Source organism: Daktulosphaira vitifoliae, unplaced genomic scaffold, assembly GCF_025091365.1.
Source record: "Daktulosphaira vitifoliae isolate Bord-2020 unplaced genomic scaffold, ASM2509136v1 Scaffold_4, whole genome shotgun sequence".
NCBI lineage: Eukaryota > Metazoa > Arthropoda > Insecta > Hemiptera > Phylloxeridae > Daktulosphaira > Daktulosphaira vitifoliae.
This window is the reverse complement of record NW_026099575.1, coordinates 7,644,791-7,668,435: the sequence shown is the minus strand read 5'-3', so window position 1 is coordinate 7,668,435 and position 23,645 is coordinate 7,644,791. Positions and strand designations below refer to the sequence as shown.

At 27.6% G+C, this 23,645-nt stretch overlaps 4 protein-coding genes across 4 annotated transcripts in view; 2 read left to right on the top strand and 2 right to left on the bottom strand.

The window, feature by feature from the left end:
• The window catches only part of LOC126906336 (proline-rich protein 36-like), a 77,246-nt gene extending 64,902 nt beyond the window's left edge, over positions 1-12,344 (bottom strand). The window contains exons 1-3 of the mRNA XM_050686897.1: positions 12,018-12,344; positions 6,559-8,062; positions 5,851-6,500 (exon numbers count right to left, since the gene is read on the bottom strand). Of these exons, the coding sequence (XP_050542854.1) occupies positions 5,851-6,500; positions 6,559-8,005 (2,097 nt within the window). The 5' untranslated portion in view covers positions 8,006-8,062; positions 12,018-12,344. The remainder of the gene's footprint in view (positions 1-5,850; positions 6,501-6,558; positions 8,063-12,017) is intronic.
• Positions 12,345-14,340: 1,996 nt separating this feature from the next.
• On the top strand, positions 14,341-17,064 carry LOC126906353 (SAGA-associated factor 29). The gene is made up of 7 exons (XM_050686928.1): positions 14,341-14,467; positions 14,620-14,714; positions 15,344-15,478; positions 15,720-15,839; positions 15,946-16,092; positions 16,151-16,373; positions 16,453-17,064. The coding sequence occupies exons 2-7, from the start codon at positions 14,649-14,651 to the stop codon at positions 16,614-16,616; spliced, it is 855 nt and encodes a 284-aa protein (XP_050542885.1). The 5' UTR covers positions 14,341-14,467; positions 14,620-14,648; the 3' UTR covers positions 16,617-17,064.
• A 583-nt stretch (positions 17,065-17,647) lies between these two features.
• LOC126906342 (vacuolar protein sorting-associated protein 52 homolog) lies at positions 17,648-19,925 on the top strand. The gene has a single exon (XM_050686907.1). It carries the CDS (start codon positions 17,836-17,838, stop codon positions 19,768-19,770), a length of 1,935 nt encoding a protein of 644 aa, XP_050542864.1. The 5' UTR covers positions 17,648-17,835; the 3' UTR covers positions 19,771-19,925.
• Positions 19,926-21,935: 2,010 nt separating this feature from the next.
• LOC126906355 (uncharacterized) overlaps positions 21,936-23,645 on the bottom strand; it is a 13,939-nt gene continuing 12,229 nt past the window's right edge. The window contains exons 4-5 of the mRNA XM_050686930.1: positions 23,136-23,325; positions 21,936-22,987 (exon numbers count right to left, since the gene is read on the bottom strand). Of these exons, the coding sequence (XP_050542887.1) occupies positions 22,777-22,987; positions 23,136-23,325 (401 nt within the window). The 3' untranslated portion in view covers positions 21,936-22,776. The remainder of the gene's footprint in view (positions 22,988-23,135; positions 23,326-23,645) is intronic.

The window sequence follows — 23,645 nt, the reverse complement described above, 5'->3', positions numbered from 1 at the left end:
CAATAATGCGATCTAAAAACAGCCACATCGTTTCCAATGTATCTTTAAGTTTTGAAAAAATTAATAATATTGCCAACCGAATATTTCGTCGAATAACGAATTCATCGAGCCCGCGCTACTAACAAACATATGACGCAGTAGGAGGAACTGATTTCCTAATAAAAGATGTCACCTCTAGTGACTGGCACTCGACGACACACTCGGAAATGCATCGTACTCTCGACAGTAAATGCAATAACAACACTAATAACAATGTCGTTGAAGAAACGGGTCGTCGACCTTTCAGATACGACCGCATCGACCGGGCTCACCACAGCCGGTGTACGTTCTGTACTGGTAATTATGATAACCGTAATGCCAATGAAAGAGACTATAACTTAAAGGTTTCTCCTCAAACGGTTCAATAGCAACGCACAAGCATGCGACTTTAAGTGCACCCTATTTGAGTAATCCATACGTGACCGGAGACGGCAGCGGAAGAACTCCGGCAGTGTGATTTTGTGGGTTATTGATTTATATGTAATTGAAGTGCACCCCAAACCAGGGCAGCAGTTGAGTAACTTTCGAAATATTACAAGCGATTAAAGTTAAATAAATGACAATTGGTTTGAACTAAATCAATCGAGAAACGAAGAAATGTTATAATAACAATGAAAACGTTCAGAAACTAATAGGCAGTTAACACTGTAGCGAAATAAATCAAAACTACGTAAGAGATTTAATTCACAGATTTGCAGCCAAAACAGGACTCGCAACCCACACGCCTAACGCAAATAGCGCACGTATCGTCGGCTCATCGTTTGCTGTTTTTGAGCGTATAATTCCACTTGAAACAACAGCTTGTCAAAACGGATTAACCGAAAAGAAAAAAACAATCGTTTGCCTTAAACGAATGCATAGTTAATTTTTTAAAATTTATTATGTCGGCCGTATGAGCAGTAATAACAGAAATTGAGTTATGAAACGGTTCCCATTTACTTGTCGCCGCCAAACAGACACTGAAACTTCGTCGAAACGGCACAATTTAACTTAATGTATGCGCCGCCAATCCGTTCGACTTACTATTATTTTTATACACTACGTTGCTTCTCGTTTCAAATAATTATAGTTTAAAGTATAATAAACCATTTCTTTTTTTTTACTCAGCAAAACTAAGCCGTTCATTATTTTAACAGGCTCAAATTAACTCATTAAATACTACGTACACGGTACCTATGGAATAACAAACACTAATATACAAAAAAATATTTAAAATATAAGAGCCTTAAATAGAGAAAAATTATTGTTAACATTATTACATTATTGTAAAGTCTTTATCAATGGGTAGGAACTTATGAAAAATTCGTGATTGAACCATTTACAACAACATAATTTATAAACAAATTTATTAATAATTAAGTTTAATTAAATTCTACAGCCGGATCGTTTTATTAAGATAAAACTATTACATTTTATTTATAAATCAATAATTTAATTATTCGTAATAATTAAAAATATTATAAGCTATTTGGAAGAATGTTTTAGGACGTTATTTGACGTTAAAAATGCAGATAACTAAAATTAAGATCGAAAATTAGAGATACAAATGATAAAATAAGAAAAAATCAAAGTGGAAAATATTTAACAATAACCTATAAATTATAAATAAAGTATAAACCATTCTGATAATGCGCTTACGTTGAAATATTATTCCAGTAAAACTTATCGTTAACAAAACTACTCTATTATAGATAGGTAGGAATAAATTTAGTTAAAAATTAATTTTACAAAATAATTTGTAGTCAAGTTTTAACACTCATTTATTTTACTAACACGGTAGGTTAGAAAAAAAATGTAAATCGTTATATAACAATATCTATATAATAATATATATAAAATAAACCTTGTTTATCACACTTGTTATTATTGATTAATCCGTTAAATTAATTACTGTCATTTTAATTAACCAACGAAAATTAATCCATGAGAATCTTATTCTTTTTATAATTTATAATTATATTATCCAGTTCAATTATAAATTATATTATGTTATAATATTGTTTATAACTAGTATTAACGTTATTTTTAAAAGTAAAATACAAAAATATGCCATAAGAGCATTTTAATGACCAGACAAGTGTAATTTCTTGAAAACAAAGAGTTATAAATAACCAACTACCCACTGAATACATTCCAAGTAATTTAATGAACACTTATTAAGCAATAACAAATAAAATTATTAAAAAATAAAGATTTTATTCACCAAAAATATCATTTACCCTTACATTTTTTACTTAAGTAAATTAAGATTTTGTAATATTTAATTTATTATAGATTAAAATAATACTAGGAAATAAACAGCATGTAATCTCAATGAAATTATGATTTACATTAATATAATGGATACACTTTAATTTCTAAGAAATAACAATCAGATTTATTTTTAAACATAATGTTGAGTGCAAGTTGGAAATACCTACAAGTATACGACGAACACTATCAATAAATAATGAGTATATTATTAGTACATGCATTATACCTAGTTTTGCAGCCACCATTACAGAAAATTATTTGAAAAACGTCCGTTTTGTATTTCAACATTCAAAGGGTAAATCCATTTTTATTATTACCCTTACGGTAAGTAAAATAGTTTTTCATATAAGAAAAGAAACACAATCATCCAGAGATTAATCAAACAAAAACTCTACAAAAAGGGTAGACACAGACAGTTTGGTTGGGTTTGATATTCGCGGCCCAGGTTACAAGCAGAAACGGTTGGCATTACAGTTATTTAAAGGGAGTTCAACAAAACAACCCAAAGGTATCGCGATTTTCACGGTAGTAACTTATTCTTTCAATTCATCCGACGATCAAGTTTGGTATGAAACCAAGTCTCAGGAGTTTTTGCCAATAAAAAAATAATAACGTTGTTACAACACCAATAACTACCTGAGAGCTTACACCATTGAACAATCACACAACTAAGTAAGAATTTTCCGGTCGAATTCTAAGTTTGAATAGGTTATAGTTATGTTAAACTCGATAACAACGATAAATTCGTATAAGCCTTAAAAAGGACGAGTAGTGCATGGCAAAGAGCCAACTCGTAAAGGTCTACTATACAATATTCTATCGAATAGGAGCTTAATAACGATGATCACGCAGAATATACGGACAGCACACCACACTATATGTCATATGTTATTCTCAACAGTGATTTATTGTAAAATACAAAATTCAAGTTACTTTGTTTGATCAAAAAAAAATTAACCCTTTCTTAAACTTACTTAATGTGCGCATATTTTTTTTCAGCAAAGATCAATAAAAGTCGAGTACTTTCAGAGAAAGCGCCACCCAAACATATTTTATGCAAAAACCGTCAGCTATTTTGTTTGTTTGCCCAATAAATAAAATCTGTTTATCAGCTATAACGATATGATAATACAGACTACAAGAGCCAAGGGGAAACGACGACGTTTATTATATGCCCATACAGTTTATAACGTCGGCATAGAAAGTCTTTTCCGTTTGATTTCTTTTGTTTACGATATCTAAAAGAAAAAAATACTTCCACTGCGGTTAGAATCCCTCTTTTTAACGGTTGTCCGCCGTTTCTGACAACAAAAAGGGTACGGTTTTGGCAAAGACAAAATACAATGCAACCTTAAGCTAATTAGATTCATCGCGTTCCTTATTCAGAAATGTCCCGGACAGTGACTAATGTTGATTCGATTCAATTAATATCAGTCTTGAAATCCCGCCAAAACAGGTCAATTGTATGTTTAATCGTAGTTCAATTTTAGGCCAATAATAACAAAATTCGTTTTTTCCAAAATAATAAAATTAATGTCAATATTATAGAACCTATATCATAACCTGAGATCCTTCAATTAACTATCATTAGTCTCTCAGCTATGCATTACTTTTCTGAAGCATTGTAAACCGTGTTACAAATTAAATTGAATAATAATTATTGTATTTAGATTAAAGTTACTACTATGTTATAGTAGAGCACTTACACGATACATTAGTTTCAAGCTAACAAGGTCACTCGGACAACACGCACTACACAGGGGCAGTACTTAGAGAAATACAAATTATTAGTCGAATAAAAAACACATAATACACTACTAATATACCACATGAGCTACAACTGTTCCCAGTGGTCGTAAATCATTCGAAATGCGACAAAAAAAAAAGACACGTTACTATTTAAAAACCTGTACAATTATAAGTTTGCCTAAAAAATAGTCAGACGAATAATATTAAACGATTAACATTTCCAAGTAAAATTTTTAGATGTTAGTCCGTGTTAATCCGTCTTGATTAATTATTTCCTTTTTACTTTTAAAAGTTTAAGGGAAACCAACGAAAAATTATTAAGGCAGGTTAACTGTACAAGATGTATTATTAAAATATATAAAACATACTGATAAGTGTAATAACTACCCACTAAGCGTTGGATGAATCAAAACGTTTGGAAAGATGTTACTAAAACGATTTGTCAGACAATAAAATACACAAATAATATTATCACTCCAAACCGGAATTGCGGTATTTTTCAAACTTCGTCGTTCATTTTTATTGCTACATAAAGTACTAAATTATTATAATATATATACACAGTTATAAACCTTATTGATTTATTTTCTAACAATAAAATCAAAACGCTTAGAATAAAAGACCGCTTTGTAGAAAACAATAGCACCAAAAAATTTGATACCAAATATAAATTGCAACGGCAAAATTTACACTATCGAGAGAGATTGGAAATTTTATTTTTTATTTTTACACCAACACTGTTCGGAAAAGAAGTAGAAAGGGAAATAATATAGAAAACCTTTGCAAAACGAAAGCTAATGACAACAATGCGACAGAGTATAATACAGCCGGATGTTGTCCTTTGGCAAACAGCGAATGTATGTAACAAGGGAAGGAAGGAAGCAGATAAACTGAAAAACGCAAGGGAGAGAAAAACCGAATTAAGTTTTTTTCTCCATTTTCCAAACTCATTTTAAGTACTTTATCACTCATTTTTAACTCATTTTTATCGGCTCTATATAAAAGAAACATTTCGAGGTATTATAATATTTATTATTTTATACTGTATTAAAAATGAAAAATATCACAGATGATTTCAATCATTAAATTACAGTTAATTACAAAATACTATCTCAGGGGACAGTTATTAAATTAAAATTTTATGAAACTGAAATGAACATCTTATTTGTTTAAACACAAATATATACGATTATTTTAATCGTCATTTTTAAATAGTATCCATTACGATTTTAACGCAGTAACATTGTTAAAGACTCGGGGGAGTATTAATTTTTATTACCCAATGCTCTCGAATGAAGATAAAATCATTATACCGAATTTTCCCATTCATTTTACACTGTGTTTGATTCGGTCTAATATTGTTTATAACATCTAACTTTAAATTACCAAGCTGTTATACATTGTATAATCAGTGGAAGACACATATTGGTCGGCTATTCCGCTTCTGGTTTTATGTAACAACAAGTAATAGGATGATTCTATGATCAAAATAATAAATCTAAATGAGAATTAAATTTAACAAAAACTTTGTTAGCTAGTAAAATAAGCTAATGTAATGCGTTAATAATATTCAATTATAAATATTCATAAGGATTGTTCGATGTCAAATGAAGATATAATTACAGAGACTGTACAAATGGAATTACACTTTAAAAACAGAATAGGTTGTGGTAATATAATGAACCAAGCAAACGTCAATAGTTATTAACAATTTAGAATATTAACACTTCGAGTTCAAATATACCATAATTTTTAAATACTCTGTTATTAATACTAAATACTTATTAAAATATTATATTTGTAACTCACGTGATCAGCATGCAAGACCGTTTCTGTGGCCACAGCTGTAGCCTCGGTTTGTGTATGGCTGGTACTGGAAATACGATACTGAAGTCCAGATATAGTACAGAATTCTTCGTGTCTCGTAGATCGAGTAGTACTATTGACATACACACCAGTAATGGTGACATCAGTGTCTTGGTTGACAATAACAGCTAGCTGCGACGAAGGCGGCGGAATGATAGGAGGCAGAGGTGTCTGCTGCGCGATTGTAGAATGCGTAGACGATGATTCTTTATGCCCATCTGAGTCTTCGTCTTCTGCGTCGTCCTCAGGTTCTGATCTTACTGAGGACACATCAGAACTAGATGTAGACTTATTTGGCGAATTATCTAGTCCTTTGATTGAAGGAGGAGGTTTCTTTTCGGTTGAATAACTGGCAGCCAAAATAGCAGACGCGTTTAAGCTGGCCATGCGTTTTTTAACTACCATATCTTTTAAATCCATAGTAACTGTATCTGCATTGCGTCTCTTCCGCTTTGAGCCACAGGATGGAGAAACTACTTGTTTAGTCGAAGTTTCTGGACCTTCGTCATCTGTACTTTCGGGTTCAGACACCACAGGCTGTTTTTTAATTCGCTTAGCTGACTTTGGTGGTTCGTATTTTACATCATCACCGCCTAAAAATAAAAAATAAAAATTTTATTAACATAAAAAATTTAGTAATAACATAATTACCAGAAGAAGAACTATTTGAACTGGTATCATGCATATCCCAATGTCTTCCCACACTTTTAAGTCCAGGAGTAGTTCTTTTCGATGTTCGTTTACCTTTCCTGGCAGTAGCAGATGATTTTCCTTTCGATTCCTGTTTAACTTTAGATGATGGCGTAGGGACAGCGACAGGAAATTCAGTGGTGGCAGCAGCAGCGGCTGCAGCCAATGCCGAAGCCGGCAAAGAATCAATCAAAGCACTCTTTGTCTCATTTTCGTAAAGACAGTGCACCTTGGCAATAGCGTTAAGTGATGCTACCCTAGGTCTTTTGGACACTCGTCCTGTTTTAGGTTTAGCTTTTGGTGATACTTTAGGTTTTGGTTTGGTTTTGGTTTTTCCTACAACAGACGCCTTAGTTTTTTTCTCTGCCTTTTCTTTTTTAACATTCTTCACGATTTTTTCTTTAATAGGTTTTGGTTTTGGCTGTTTTTCAGCCTTAGCTTTCGATTCTTTCTTTACAGCAGGTTTAGACATAGCCATTTCGGATTCCTGCTCAGTTTTCACTGAATAAGGCAACTGACTTACAGAAATTTCTTTAATTTTTATACATGTATTATCTTGTCTAATAGTAATTGTATTGCATATTCCTCCATCAAAATCACACACCGGATTATTTTTCAGTTGAAAAACTTGGAGTAAAGGCACGTCATCACCCTTTTCATCCTTGACGACATCCATACAATCCATAGCACTATCTTCAATTTTTTTTATATCATTAAGTTTTCCCTTAGATTTAGCAGACGCTCGGATCACTTTTTTCGGTTTTTCCTTTTTTTCCAATTTTGGGGGCTTATTCAAATCAATATCACTATCCGCTAACTTTTTCGATGCTTTTGCTGCCTGTTTCTTTTTTGTATCTTTAATCACGGGAATGTCTTTCGTTTCTTTTACTTCTTTTGTCTCTTTTAATTCCTTTAACTTTTTTTCTTTCTGTGTCTTTTCTTTGGATTTCTTTTCTTCTTTATCCTCTGTTTTTTTGGCTGCTATGACAGCTTTTTTCAATTTAGGTGGTGACTTGTCTATCAATTTCTCTACACTACCGGTTAATAGAGCTTTACCCTTTTTAATAGCTTCTTTAAGCGGCTTTTTAACAGTTTTTGTTATCAATTTATCTTTTAATTTTTGTTTAGCAGTTTTTTTCAATGATTCTTTTTTTTCTTCACGTTCTTCGAACTCTTTCTCGGCAATTTTCTTCATTGCTTTAGGCGTTTTTATATTTTTTAAATCTGTTTTTTGAGCTTTGTTACTTACCGCCACCTTTTTATTGTTAACATTTTTTTTAACAGCTATTATTGGTCCAGGTGGTGTATCACTAGCGTTAGATGTTCGCTTTTGCTTTACCTTTCCAGCGACTGACTGCTTTTGGCTTTCACCTCCAGCAGACACATCAAAGGTTTTTCTGGACGACATTTCCAAAAAATATTTGGAAGCAATCGTCACTTTAAAGCAAAATTCTACAGTTTACATCTGAAATAAAAGAGTACATAATACAATTAAAGTGAATAATATTTATAATAGAACTATATTTTAATTTAATATTACTTGAAAGGTATTTTAAAACTAATAGTTTTTATTTTAGATGACAATACAATGTAATAAATAGTATACCTCTAACTTTACTAACAGTAACAAGACATGATAATACTCTATGGCTAAAGCCAAATATTTATAGACAATTTTACAATATACTGAAGTTAGATTTTATTAACACGTACTAAAAATCATTAAAAGTGAACACAACAATTTACTTATCCTTTTAAAATACGCTTTACTCTGAAATTTAAATCTATAAAGAATTCGAAATTTCAAATAAATAACACTAACTATCTCGGTACCTAAACGTTTCAAACATAGAAGGAAACCAATTTAAAAAATAGCGTAATATTCATTATTATAATTTTTTAAAACAAATATCATTTTGAAAAGACATCATAAGGTGTTATTCATATCAATTCAAATTAACACGCAAATTTTTGTCACTACTATAAAAAACTATCATTAACATACCAACTACTTAGTCATATGATATCTTGGATTTTCTACACATTTAATTGCAATAAAATTCAGGCTAATTAATAAGAGAAAGTTGAATGTATACATTATTGCACTATAACTCTAAATAGATCAAAACAAAACTGTACTATGTAGGTTGTATTACAATTTTTTATAGAAAAAATATTAACCGAGTAAACGAATGGAGATTTTTAAATTAGTAACAGATACTCCTACAGAATATAAAATACTTTTGCAAAAGAGGAATAATGGTTTTTATTTTTAATATAAACAAAAAATAATTAACATAACTTAAAAAAAAAATTGTATATATAATAGCTTTAACAGGACCCTTTACTCAAGTATAAGAAGCAGTTTTATTAAATCTTTAAATAACTTCTTTAAATTAAGAAAAAAAAATATTTTTATGTTAACAATGACGACACAATAATTACATTGAATAAATAAAAGGAGACACACGAGCAAAAAAGCATTATTGAAATGATATCAAGAAATTTACTTGATTCATACTCGAATAAGGAAAAAAATGAACATAAATGATGACTTGACACATCATAGCCGAACCTAGAAGATATTAATAGACTAGAATAAAGTGCAACATGTAAATTATATATAAGAATGCAACGTTTTGACTAACAAACAAGACACAATCTCAACAGAAAAATAAATAACCATTATATTTTTAGTGGGCAAAAAGTTCTATTTATCGGTTTAATACAACGTGGAAGTCATTGTAACACCCTACATTCCAGCTAGAAAGACAATATTATTGACCTAGAACGAAAGTAAATAATACGAGAACAATAAATAAAACAGTTATCATTGAAGTAGATGCAATATCAAACGCACGTGCCTATTGGTTGTCATTATATGATCTAACAAGAAGAAAGCCATTTGTATAATTAAATACATCGCCTGAACTTAAATACTCATGTAAAACAAAAGTTAATACGCCAACAAATCGCCTTAAGTTTAATAAAAAAAATTGTAAATTAGAATATTATTTCAAAGCTTAATACAACTATTTCGCGGTAATAATGATTCAATAAAAAGTAAAATATGAAGAAAATAACGGTAATTCTAATCATAACTAACCCTATGAATACAAACAACACATATAGTTTAAATTCAATTAATTTATTACGTGAAAATACTAAAAGAACAGTTGTCACACTAACCACAGAAAGGCAAATAAAAGCCCATTACGAGCATTAAATGCATATTTTCAATTAAACATAAATAAATGACTAATAGCTATGGGCCATTTATAGTAGCAGTCAATTAGTCTTATAATAATGAAATTAGAATTCATTGTACAAAAATTATATCATCTTGATTTGGGTTTCGATTAATTAACGGATTGTTGTGAAAATAAACTAAAAACGTTCCAACATAAGAGAAAATCGTACAAAATGTCATGCAGTTCGAAAGAAACAAATCAAATATTTGCTGTAAGCTCTTTTTCCTACCATTAAGAACAATAAAATTGGAACAGTAATAATTTTGAAAATAACATGACTAATAAAAAAATGGTGTAAATATCAAACGTGGTCAACAAAACAAACTATATAATCATTTAGGTTCTATTATTATAGCTGGCATGGTTTATTAAAGGTAAACAACAATTTTTGTTTATTATCCCCATAGAACACATAAAATATAAATCATTATATCCTAGTATTTAGTACACATATAATTATTAAATTTAATCTATGACTTTTGTCATTTTGTCCTAAATAATAGAAATTGGGTGTTATAAAACTATTCAAATTTAAAACATTATGGAAAATACTTTCAACAAAAAACTAATACCTACTTTGAAAAAAAAAAAATAAAAGACTACTAGAACAATCGATACATACATCGTAGGATCAAATGTTTGCACATAATTTTACAAGCATTTTAAAAATACATATAAAAATTTACAAACATTTTAGCATCGATACGCTTTTTTTTGTCACTATACAAGATTACTCTTATCTTACTGGGCCAATTTTACTCAACAATACGTCAAAAGATCACAAAACGTATCTAGTTGAGATTATCAATGTCATAATTTTGAAAAATTGCCGTAAATCCCCATGATCAAACAAATGTCCTAAAAAATTATAGTTGTTATAAAATAGTCAATGTTTTTAGTTTTAACTAAGATGATGACTTTTTGAAAACTGAATGGATTATTGAAAAATTTTAAATAAAGATTGCAGACATTTGCCTTGCCAATGACATCACTGATTGGAATATTCAATCATTAACTAATGTACTGTGGAGTATTTAAGGTACTTATTAATTATATCAAAATGTTTTTCTTTTCAATTTTATATTATGATCCAAAAAACCTGACTTATTTCACATTAAATTAAACGAAATTTTCGATATTTTAATCACTGTCAGATATCAATCAATACCAATTTAAAAAAATGCCGTATCATCACTACGCTAGATCACGACTGTACTGGAGTTTTCTTATGATTATTATTTTTTTTTATTTGACCGATGAGAAATTTCATATTTAAAAAAAGTAGAATTGTAAAAATGTATTCATTGTTAGTTATTATTCTTTTTAAAACAATAAATCCGTGTAAACAATATCAAGATAACACTTGTGGTGTATCCAAAATAACCTTTGATTTCGTTAAACACTAAAATAAATAAATAAAAAACTAGCAACCATAATTGTACATAATTTAACTATTAGAGCGGAAACAAATGGTTGTTAACGCCAACGACGTCAACGAATATAAATATCTTTCGGGTCTAAACAAACGAAACTTATTTAAGAAATCATTATCTCTAAATGTTAATATTGGTCCTATAGTTTCTGGAAATTAAAAAAAACAAATGTAATTTTGAATATTATTTTAAAATTAAGCATGTTGGGAGTACAACTCGTGTCATACATTTTCAAAAACGATATGAGAGAAAACAGTTTCTCGCGATCATAATTCTGTTGTTGACACAACACTCTTCAACGACGACGCGAGTTTCGTCTTCCGATGGCACGCCGTTTTACGGTATTTTTTCGTGGCTTACATACGTTTCGTGAAGCAGTGGCGACGGCAATGAGTTGACCCCAATTCCGAAGGCGCGCGCGTTTATTGAATGAAAGTGGAGGGGAAGAGAGAAACACCCGAATATCGCAAACGCTGGCGTTACCTCCGCGGCTACTAGCGGCAGCTGCGGCACGTCCGGCCTGCCGTCGCGACTACTGCCACAGTACAGCAAAAAAAAACACAAATGCTTCAAGTTTCTTTACTGCCGCAACATTCAGACATAATTCCCTAATGCCAAGATTACATCCGTCAACCGTTATATAACTAAAACTATCGTTAATTTACATAATAAAAAATACAGTAAGTGATTTTTTGAGTACAAGTATACAAAATAATGAAAATTCGTTTTCTCGTACCTCGTGTAGCCACCGGCGGGCGGCGGCAGTGGTATACATTGATTGGCCACCGGCAGCAACGGCCGGCGCCCTGTTCGCACTCAACGCGACGCACTCGCGGCAAAATAACACACGAAAACAAACACTTCGAAACAATTTCAGATTACACTTCACGAATAACACGCGCGTACACTCGGCACGGCCGCTTTGGCTATTTAATAACACAACACAATACTTTTTTATTTATTATTTACCATTTGATATGAAAAATAATCGCGGGAGCGACACGGCAAACACCGTACTACAGCGAACGACAAACGCGAACAATGCACTACCGATTGCTATGTGCCGTAATCGGTCGGCGGAGAGCCAATAATGGTAGGAAGGTAGGGCGGTGTTGACGTGTTTGCTCGCGGAATGCTATCCCCGCTGGGGGAAGACGCAACAACAGCGACTTCTAGCGGACGAGTATAACTTAACAGTTTCCAAGTGATGACTATTTAACTATTCATTTCACCTAAGAAACAACTGAGCGACGAAAACACATCTCCAAAATAAACACATTACACTTTTCATTACTTCTAAAACAATTTTTTTCAACGTTCTATTTAATACGATGCTCTGTTTAAAGTCAAAAAGAGTTTTGATAGATGTTTTTTGCTACAATAATTATTTGTAAAATTGGACTTGTTACCCGCTCAAATATTATTTTAGTACGTTAGAAAATCAAATCAAAAACAATTTCATTTATTCTCAATGAGATCTATCTTAGAAAAATGCTACTTCACTTTATTTTTACTTACATTGTCGCAACAGCCCTTTAGAACGTTAATTTTATTAAAAACCGTTATGAGTCAAATAAAAGTCCATTAGGTTAAAAAAAATTTTAAGGTCAATAATAGGTTAATAACTTCGATTTGATAATCGTATTATTATAAGACGAACGTTAATATGAAAATCTTTATTGAATTTTATAATTCTAAATTAGTTATAAACGAACGTCAGAATAGAATTAAAAGGCCTATAAAATAAGTTTCATAACACAGTCAAAGGATCCGCCAATAAAATCCTATTTTTATGATAGAAATATCCATCTCTGATTGTTGTGATGAAGATTTAATAGTTAATTTAATCACTCATTTTTCAGCAGTGTATTACAAATTTATCAATTTTTTAAAATCTGACTTTTCACATAGTGATAGTGGGTAGTTAAACATTTTTTAATATTAAACATTTAACTTTAAAAACGTTTTGAAATTCCGAATTCTTAAATATAAGTTACATTTTAAGTTATAAATTACATTACAAGTTTAAAATAGTAATGTATTCAGAATACTTTTATTACCTTAAATCGTTAGTAGGGGTGTAAAAATTAAAATAAACAAGTAATGAGTAAAAAAATATAAAAATATATAAACTGTGAAATTTTCTCAAAATTGTTATGGATTCTATTCATGGTATAAATTTACGAGTACTTTAAAATTCTCATCTTTTAATTACACAAATATTCTATAAACATGGACATCAAAATATATGGATAGAGTATTTGTCATAAACAATTTATTAATCTAAAAATATTTCGTTATACATAAATCAACTTTATCATTTCAAAATCATTAATGACCTAATTTTTCATTTCGAATTTCAAACCAAAGATTATAAAAACTATATGACATATAGTCAGTGTTTCGGACATTAGACTAATTTTATAAAATAATAATACATTTTATGCATATAAATCAACTAACTACATTTAAAACTAATTTTTAACAAATTGTGTTTTTCGACACATATTTTATATTTTATTTAAGTTTAAATTCTTGATATTTTTAATGAATGACCTCAAATGTGTAGTTTTTAAGTAAAAGACATTTAGGGAATGTTAAGTGGGTGTATTAGTGATTCCAAAAAAAAATATTTTTGAAAAATAAATATGGTTTTGTTACGAATATCTACTGTTAGAAGTAAATAACCTAAGAATTATGACTTAGCCTCTCAAAAATTATTCAATTTTCTTATATGTTTTTTATAGTTCAATTTTTGTTTAAGAGCTCACTCTAGTGACCATGTTTAACAAAACCAACTAAGTGTGTACTAATTGAATATTTTTAAAATAAACAAAATAACGTTCATATATTCCTTAAAATTTATATTTCGTGAAAATATGATAACAATGTAAAAAATAATAACAATTAAAAATAAAGTATACTTATAATTTATTTAGAATGTAAAAAAATTAAGTTTTTTATATACTTAAATTCTTTAGAATATTTTTTATCATTAAACTATACAATTGATAAGTTTGTTTTCCGTTGAATTCTTTATCAGTATTATTTGAGTTAAATAATTATTATCAAACAACCTCTAATTAAATAATCTTTATACTACAAATAGTTTGTTTTTGCTGCTGGAAGAATTTATAATTCATAGTTTTGGATTAAAACAACAGTATTATACTATTAAAACTAAAAGTGTGTATTTTGTGGTATTTATTAGAAATTTTACCTAATAAATCTTTGTAAATTAGTTGCAGCATTGTAGTTATTACATTTTGATTTTATTTTTATTATAGATGTAGTTTTATATTTATCTATGTGAAAAATAAATAATTTTTTTTTTTTAGTTATTTTAAAAATAGATTTTATTTCTAACATGGCATTAGCTAATTTACTGAATGGTGCCATTGACAATATGGCAAAAGAAGAAACTGAAGAAAAAGTTAGTATAATTCTATTAGATTAAAAATATTTTAAATGTATTAATATATTGATATTATTATAAGATTCAACATTTATTTTGAAATGTAATAATTCTTAATGTTATACCTTTATGACTTATCATGAAAAAGCTTTATCAGCCATAAGTGTGTTAAGCATGGGTGCAAATGAAAAGAAATATAGAAATTCATCCACCTTAAAAATTGCAATAGTCTTTACTAAATTTAAAAACTTATGCAAAATTAGTCTTAAAATTATCTTGGAAAATCAATCATATTTACTCGTTCATTGGTAATGAAATTTACTAGTTCAATTTCCCTCAGCTAATCTCTTTAATACAAGCATTAAATTATCTCTGTTTGTAAGAGTTGTATTATACAACAATATTAGTATTTTAAATGTAATTATATTAGTTATAAAAATTTGTTGATTAACAACAAAAACTTTTATGTAAAATATCGAAGTAAAACATATTACGAGAAGTTTTATTTTTGTTCAATTGAAAAAATTAAAAGAATAAAAAAATTATTTCAATAAAAATTCTCAAGATATTAATTCATAACACCTCTAAAATGCATTATGACTGTCAAGTAGTGTTGAAAATTTTACAATTTGATAATTCATTTATAGGAAAAGTTATCAGAGTTGTATATAACATTGTTTGATATTGAAAAAATAAGAAAAAGTAATGAAGTTATGATTAATGAAATAAATGTGACCCAAGATCAAGTTATTAAAGAGGGAATGATGGATCCTGAAGCTCAAGTAAATTAATTACAAAATTTTTTACTTGAAAAATAATTGTTTTTAAGTTGTGTTATAACTTAAAATTAGTTATAAAATTTTATTTTATTTTTTATAAAAATAAATTGTTTTGATAATTTATATTATGCTTGAAATTTGATTCAACAATTTGTCAGATTAATTTTGATATTGAAATAGTTTGTTTTATTATTTTTTATCATAAATTCTAATATTAACAATGGTTGAAAAAAATTATTTTTAGAAATTATTGCTTAATTGTTATGAAACTGCTGAGCAAGAAGCAATTCAAGAGGATGAAATTTTAAGGAGAGCCTTATCAATTATTAATGAAATTAGAAATATCCATCATCAAAAAATAAAAGTATTTATGTTTTCAAATAATTTGTTTCAATTAGATGAGATGTTTTATCAAAAAAATTGAGCTTTATGTTATTTTAATTAATTGAATATATAAATTATATTTTTAGTCTTTACTTCAATCTCAACGAAGTTCTACATTTTTAAAATTATTACAAATATCTGCAATTCGAATCCCATTGTGGGTACCTTCAAATGATGAACAACCACCACCACTTTGTGGCGCTATACCTCCTGATTCATCATATATAGCAAAAGTACTAATTTTTTTTTAACTATTTTTAAAAAAAAAATTTATTTAAATTAATCTTATAGAGTGGAGACTTAGTTGCTGCATTAGTTCAACAATCAGGCGAAGACCGATGGATAGTAGCAGAAGCAGTTGGATTTAGTAATGGAAAGTACCAAATAGAAGATATTGATGTAAAAGAAACAAATCGTAATTTTACTTTACCAAAAGACAATGTCATACCTTTACCTCTTATGAGAGCTGATCCAGTAACATGCCCTGATGCATTCTTTTGTTGTGATCAATTTGGTTAGATAATTTTTACTATAAATATTTAAGAATGCTTTTAAATAGTTTATAAATATAATGTATTGAAAAACTTTTTTAGTTCTGGCTATGTATCCTCAGACAACTTGTTTTTTTAAAGCACTTGTCAAAGCTCCACCAAAAACAAGTAATGATGGTTATGAAGTGCTTTTTGAAGATGATTTTAAACAGTATACAATAATGATGGTTGTAGCCCAACGTTATGTTGTCTCATCACCTGATTAAATTTTAACTAAATCATTGTACAGTGTATATATTTATCATTTTTAAGCACAAAAAAAAAAATTATAGCATTTTTTCAATTTTTTATAAAGTTTGTTTTTTATTTAAAAATTTATAAAATACTTTACAAACTGATATTAAGACAGTAGTATATATATATATATCATATTATTTATAAAGCATACTAGTTTAATAAGTATAATTTTGTTTTTATTTATAGAAGCATTCAAAATGTGAATAAAACTATTAAATTTGTTACAGGCACTTAATTGCCATACCTATGTAGCAGTTATGTGTATGTATCCACGTGTTGACAATATTCATAGCTAGTAGTTCAAGGTATTTTGCTGCCTTAATCTAAATCATGTGATGTGCCTTTTATATTTTTTCAGAATGTTTTCTTTTTATAATTATTTTATATTTTAAATAAATACACTTTAAAATTTGAAAATACTTCTCTGGACTGTCTTTATAATTGCCTGTCTGCATAACTTCAATGAGTTTAAATTATGATTCTTGGTATGAAACTGCTATTCTAATTTTTTAAGCTATAAAAATTATTATTTAAAAAAAAATAATAAAATGTATATATTTTTTTATTATTAAAAACTAATAATAAAATCGTGGTTTTAACGTAGTCTAACATTATATTTATATATATATATATATATATATATATATATATAAAGTAGTATAAAATATTCAATTATTATTATATTTTTAAGACATAGTCTATTTGTATATTGACTGTTTTCATGCTAATTGGTGTAACGTTTTGTTAACAATTTTTTTGAAACGCAATAGTGATATCTTATATACATTCTGAAACCTTTTTGTATAGGAAATGTTTTTTTTTTTTGTACGATATTTTGCATAAAATCCTATCTCATAAATAATTTTAAACCATTATAATGTTTTATAATACTGGCAACTCTGTTGACGACACGTATTATCGCACTATAAAAGTTTGTTAGTGCCTTGTTATCACAATTGACCTAAAGTATATTAAAAATTTGAATACTATCAAATTTCTAATAGTTGTTAATCTTTTGTGAGTGATTTATTTATTCTTAAAAGTTAACTCATTTTAACTATCGTAATTTTTCTATATTTTACTGTATAGTATATAATACTGTAAATAATTTTAATTTGTCTGTTGCTTTATTCTTTTTCTTATGTTATAATGAAATAATTCCAATATATTTATAATCTATTATATTCAATGGATTCTAATTACGTCGAACTGGATGATAATGTTTTAAGTCAAATACTTAAAACTGAAACAGATTTACGTGATTATTCACAACAAATTGAAAGTACGTTAAAAAGTCAAGAGAATCTTGCTATTGACAAGTATATAAAAGCAGGTGATCAAATTGTAACTCTACATAAGAATTTAAAAGAATGTGAAAATATCCTTGAAAACACGGAATCTGTACTGTTTACTTTTCAAGAGGAATTAAAAAATATTACCAATGAAATCACTAGAATACAGCAAAGATCAATCTCCATGGCACAGCAACTGTGTAATAGACAATCTGTTAAAGGACTTCTACGTCAATTTATTGATGATATTGTTATACCAGAGAGTCTTATAGTAGCAATTACAACTTGCACTGTTGTTGATGAGAACTTTTCTTCAAATTTATCATTATTGAACTACAAAATATTATTTATTGATGAACAAAATTTTAAAGATGTTAAATCACTAAATGATGTTAAAGGTGTTATAGAAAATTTAAAAATTGTAGCGTTAACAAAAATAAGGCAATTTATTCTTGAGCAAATCAATAAATTCAAAAAACCAACAACTAATTACCATATACCTCAAAATACCTTATTTGAATATAAATTTTTATTTGAATTTTTGTTAAATCATGATTCAATATCATCTCGAGAAATACTGAATGAGTATATTGATGCTGTTAGTAAAGTATATTACACATACTTCAAATCATATTTAAGTTACTTACAGAAATTCCAGTTTGAAGAAGCTGCTACTAAGGATGATTTATTAGCAGCTGAGGACCCTACAACACGATCTTTGTTTCAAAAATCAATGAAAAAAAATACTGTATTTACAATTGGAAATAGAGCTAATGTTTTAAATGAAATTGATTCAGCAATTATTATTCCCCATCAAAATAATCTTACTAATCTATCATTTGAAGCATTGTTTCGATCAGTTCAATATGCTCTCGTTGATAATGCTTGCCGTGAGTACAAATTTGACTGTGAATTTTTCAAAATAGATGAACCACAAGCTCAAAGTCTTTTTTCTCAAATAATGGGTAAAACCCTTGGACTTCTAATAAAAAATTTGGAAAATTTTGTTGAAAATTGTTATGATGCTTTAGCATTATTTTTATGTGGACAGTTAAGTATGAGATATCAAACTATTTGTCAAAAACGACTTGTACCGGTTCTTACTCAATATTGGGATACTCTATTAGCTATGATTGGTATGCGTTTTCAATTTATAATGAAACGTCATGTTCAAAGTGTAAAAGATTATGATATTTCTAAATTTAATAAAGAGACAAAACCTCATTTTGTTATGAGACGGTATGCTGAACTTGTATCAGTTATAATTTCATATAGTGATAATAACAGATGTGAACATGAACTTCTGTGTAACCTTACTGAAGAAGTTTTAGGTTTAGTTCTTCGCATTGCTACTATGTTTAGTACACGCAAAGACCGTTTAATATTCTTAATTAATAATTACGATTTAGTTTTACGTATTTTAATGGAACGTATAAGAGATAATACTTTTGAAGTGGACAGATTTAAGGAAGAGCTATCAGCTAGAAGTAAAGACTATGTAGATGAAGTACTTCATGTTTATTTTGGTGGAATGATGGAGTTTGTAAACGATGCAGAAAATGGGCGCAATATTGATTCAGATTCTAGACAATTAGGCTTAGCTAAAACATTTGCATCTACGTGGAAAATGTCTCTAGAAGAAATTAATAAGGAAATTCTTCCATCTTTTCCCAATTTGACCACTGGAGCATCTTTATTACAATTAGCTTTCTCCCAATTTATAGATTATTACCACAAATTTCAAAAAGCATTACTAGCTCCAAATAAAGCACAATTGCCCAATATTCATGTTATTATGATAGAATTAAAAAAGTATAAAACTAATTACTAAAAATATTTTTATTTTAATTAGAAAAATTGTTTATAATTTATGATCGAATTTGTTTATTTTACAACAAAAAATCTTTACTATTGAAAAATATTATTGTAATTTAAAATATTTATTGTATTTGTTAATAAATTTATACATTTTTATTAATTATATTCCTATCTATTCAATTTTATTGTTTTTTATAAATATATGTATAATTTTGTATTTATAATAAGTACTTAATGAAAGTATCAATTAATTTTTATGTTATTTAAAATAACAATACATTATATGTACATTAAATTAAATTAATTTTTTAATTTTAGTTTCAATTTATTTATTTAATAATTGATAATCCAATAACTATTATATTATATTAGGTTATAATAAGGTCTTATATTAGATTCAAGCAAGCACAGATTCAGAGGTAGGGGCACCTCTGTTATATATATATATATATATATATATACATTATGAATCCATGAGGTCAAGCTACATCCACGCCTTGATCCGAGAAGCAATTATGTACAGAGTATAATTATTTAAATCTTGCATTTTTAAAATATCTTCATTTAGCACTTGTTAATTATAAATATTGTCATTACGAGACAATTTCAATTGTTAATTCTTTTCTTAAGATATTTGATTTATTTGTTAAATGGCTAAATAGTTACATTAAAAGGATAGTAAACTGTACTTTTCAAACTATTTTTTATTATTATAAACTGATAAACTAACACAGTAAATATCATAAGCTGTAAAGTTAAAAAAACTAAACCCAGTACAGTAGGAATGTGGCATAGTTGGGACAAGTATAGATGATATTTCAGTTATTAAAATCCTTATTATATAAAACTCTGATGTAATCTAAAGATACTATTTAATTTTTAGAATGAACTACTGAATTCTTTCAAAAGCAATATTAAATCCTGTTTCCTTAATTATAACATGATTATAGTATTAAATTGAATATGAAATTGATATTTAAAATTTTTTTAAATACCTTTTGCTATTATAAATAAATAAACTTGTTAGAGTAACATAATATACTTTGCTAAAAATAAATGTTATACTCAAATTAATTCAAAATGTAAGAGTAATATGAACATTAAACATTTATTAATAAGTATGTTTATTAATTTTTATTATTTTCATAACAGCGAAAATGTTATAAAACCTAAAACTTTTAGGTAAACATTATAAAAAAACTTTTAATCATGACATTCAAAAAATTGGATATGATGTTAGTGACAATAAATTTAAAAATTTTCTATGCTGTAAAAAGCGAATAATGGGTAAAAAATTTCAATATAAAATGAGTAAATGAATAATACACTACGATAATTAAAATCATAAATTGTATAAAATAATATTGACTTGGGTATGCCTAAGTTTGTAAATACTCCATATGTTCTAACAAATCATACGAGACTTCACTCTGGAGACAAACCATTCAAATGTTGTCTATGATCAAAACAGTATACTAAGTCATCAATTTTACCAAATCATTTTAAGACTATACACTGTTTAGTTAAATAAAATATTGCCTCATAGTTAATTAAAAAATAGAGATATATGAGATGATCAATTATTTATTTTGAAGTGTAATTGGATTATTAAGAGCCCATTAACCAGACTTTATTAAAGAAGATTTATCTTTTTTATATTTTACTTTAAAAATAACTGCTATTGTTGTTATTTTTAAAGTTTAATAAAGTTATTTTGAGTTTCAATCAATAACTGATTAATATATATTTTATAAATATTGGGTCTTTAAAATTTACTAGTTTCTTATGAAAGTTATGAAAACCTACTTTTGTTGACTAAACAACAAATATTTATAATGTCACATAAATTGAACAAGTTTACTTTAAATATATTCAAAAACCATTTAATTTAATATATTAAATTTATATTAATTTAATAAATTTACTGTAATTTTGTTTTAATATTTTATTAAATATTAAAAAGTATCTTCGCTTTAATAATTATATTATTTATACATATACCATTATGTTAAATTATAGATTTAGAAAAAAATATAGTGTCTTTCATTAATTAATGATTAATAATAGATATTATGCCTATTTCATATTTATAAAAAGTAATTACATAAATTAGAAATTTCTGAAGAATTAACTTAACTTAATATTTTGTAAAAACTATTTTCAATGATTACAAAACTATTGAAAGTGTAAAATTTTATTAATAATTGAGTTTTGTTAAATATTAATACTGACAAATTAAAAATATTTAATTTAATTTATTTCTTAGTTCTGATATGTAGTTGCAGCAAGAGTTTTTAGTTTAACTTACAAACAATAAATTAAATTAAAATCTCCTACATTTTTATTTATGATTATTCAATAAAAACTCAAAATATACACAACATGAATATGCAGTTTAACTCAAACATAATAATTCGCATTTTATATTGACTTTTTTGGTTATCTACTTTTTATAAAACTTAAATTATCATTATTGTTAAATTACATTAGGAGACATATTTTAAATTTATTAAGTTTACAACAAATATAAATATAAATGGATGTCTTATATATATATATATATATATAAAATTGAGTTTTCTTAGATTATATTTTTACTAATTATAAATATTTTATAATCTAATTTTTAATAAACGTTAGATAAAATTGATTTTTAGAACAAAAATAATTTTATCACTGTAGCAATTTACATTTATATAATTGTGAATTATAAAAAATAATAAATTAATAATGTATTCATTTTCTAATGTACGTATAACACAATATGTTTTATAAAACGTATACAAATTCGTACCAAACAAAGTGTTTTGAGCACTTTTATTTTTACTTTTTAACAAAGTCATAATTTTGGTGTCATATTGTCTTAAAAGACAAAATTAATGCTTTATCGTCAACTATTAGCAAGTATTTTGTAAGTTAATGTTTTAGTAGTTTTGGACGAATACATAAAAATATACATGTGTCAATATACATATTTTTCAACTTGCAGCCTAACAAGGCGGTATACTGAATGAACCAGCTAGTGATCCTTACGGCCGGGTATAGCAGGTATAGTTGAGACTAGCTCATGAGCTGTTGTCCGAGAGCCTTTAGGTTTGCACACACAACCACTTTCCACCAATACGTAGTCTTGACCTGTTAGAGTGACTGGTCCTAATGGAATTACTAAAAACAAATAGGGTACATACGTTTGAGTACATTCTCCCCTGACAACGTCACATTCATTAGACCTAGTAAAACCACAAATACAAAATTAGAAATTATAGTTTTTTTATAAAAATCCAGATATTATTCATTTAAAATACATAACCTATTACATGAACTTTTTAATATTATAGTTTACATCGGATATTCAAACAATTTAATAAAAACACTCACTCGCACACTTCATAAACGACTTGTTGTAATAGATCAGGGAATTTTTGCACAATGGTAACAGGTTGACCAGACGTTAGGGACACTCCGTACATGGGCGCCGTGGTATTGTATCTAGTGCGGCAAAGACGGTTAGGTGTTTGACATAGTTCACGGTCACGACCAGAAGCAAGCGTGGATCCGTAATCACGAGCTAAAACAAAAATGTACACAAAATAAAATTAACATTTTTAAACAATAAGTTATAAATGAAAAACCCAGCACAGGGGGTCGCGGCACAGTGGTGACGTGGCATAGTTGGATCAAGTATAATGATATCTGACAGTGATTAAAATCACTATCAAAAATAAACGCTTCGATGCAAATCTTTAGATAGTGTTTAATTTTAAAAAAATTGGTGTTTTATTCCAAAAGCTACTTGATCTGCTGGTTCCTTATTAATATCTCGATTAAGATAAAGTATGTCGAATGAAAAAGGGTTTATTAAAAAATATTATTTCTCATAAAAAAATT

Excerpts from the sequence above, each read along its gene's own strand:
- LOC126906353 (XM_050686928.1), top strand. The coding sequence starts at position 14,649 with ATGGCATTAGCTAATTTACTGAATGGTGCCATTGACAATATGGCAAAA. Across the intron at positions 15,479-15,719 it reads TGATGGATCCTGAAGCTCAA|AAATTATTGCTTAATTGTTA; the intron begins GTAAATTAATTA and ends AATTATTTTTAG. Across the intron at positions 16,374-16,452 it reads CTTTTGTTGTGATCAATTTG|TTCTGGCTATGTATCCTCAG; the intron begins GTTAGATAATTT and ends AAACTTTTTTAG.
- LOC126906342 (XM_050686907.1), top strand. The coding sequence starts at position 17,836 with ATGGATTCTAATTACGTCGAACTGGATGATAATGTTTTAAGTCAAATA.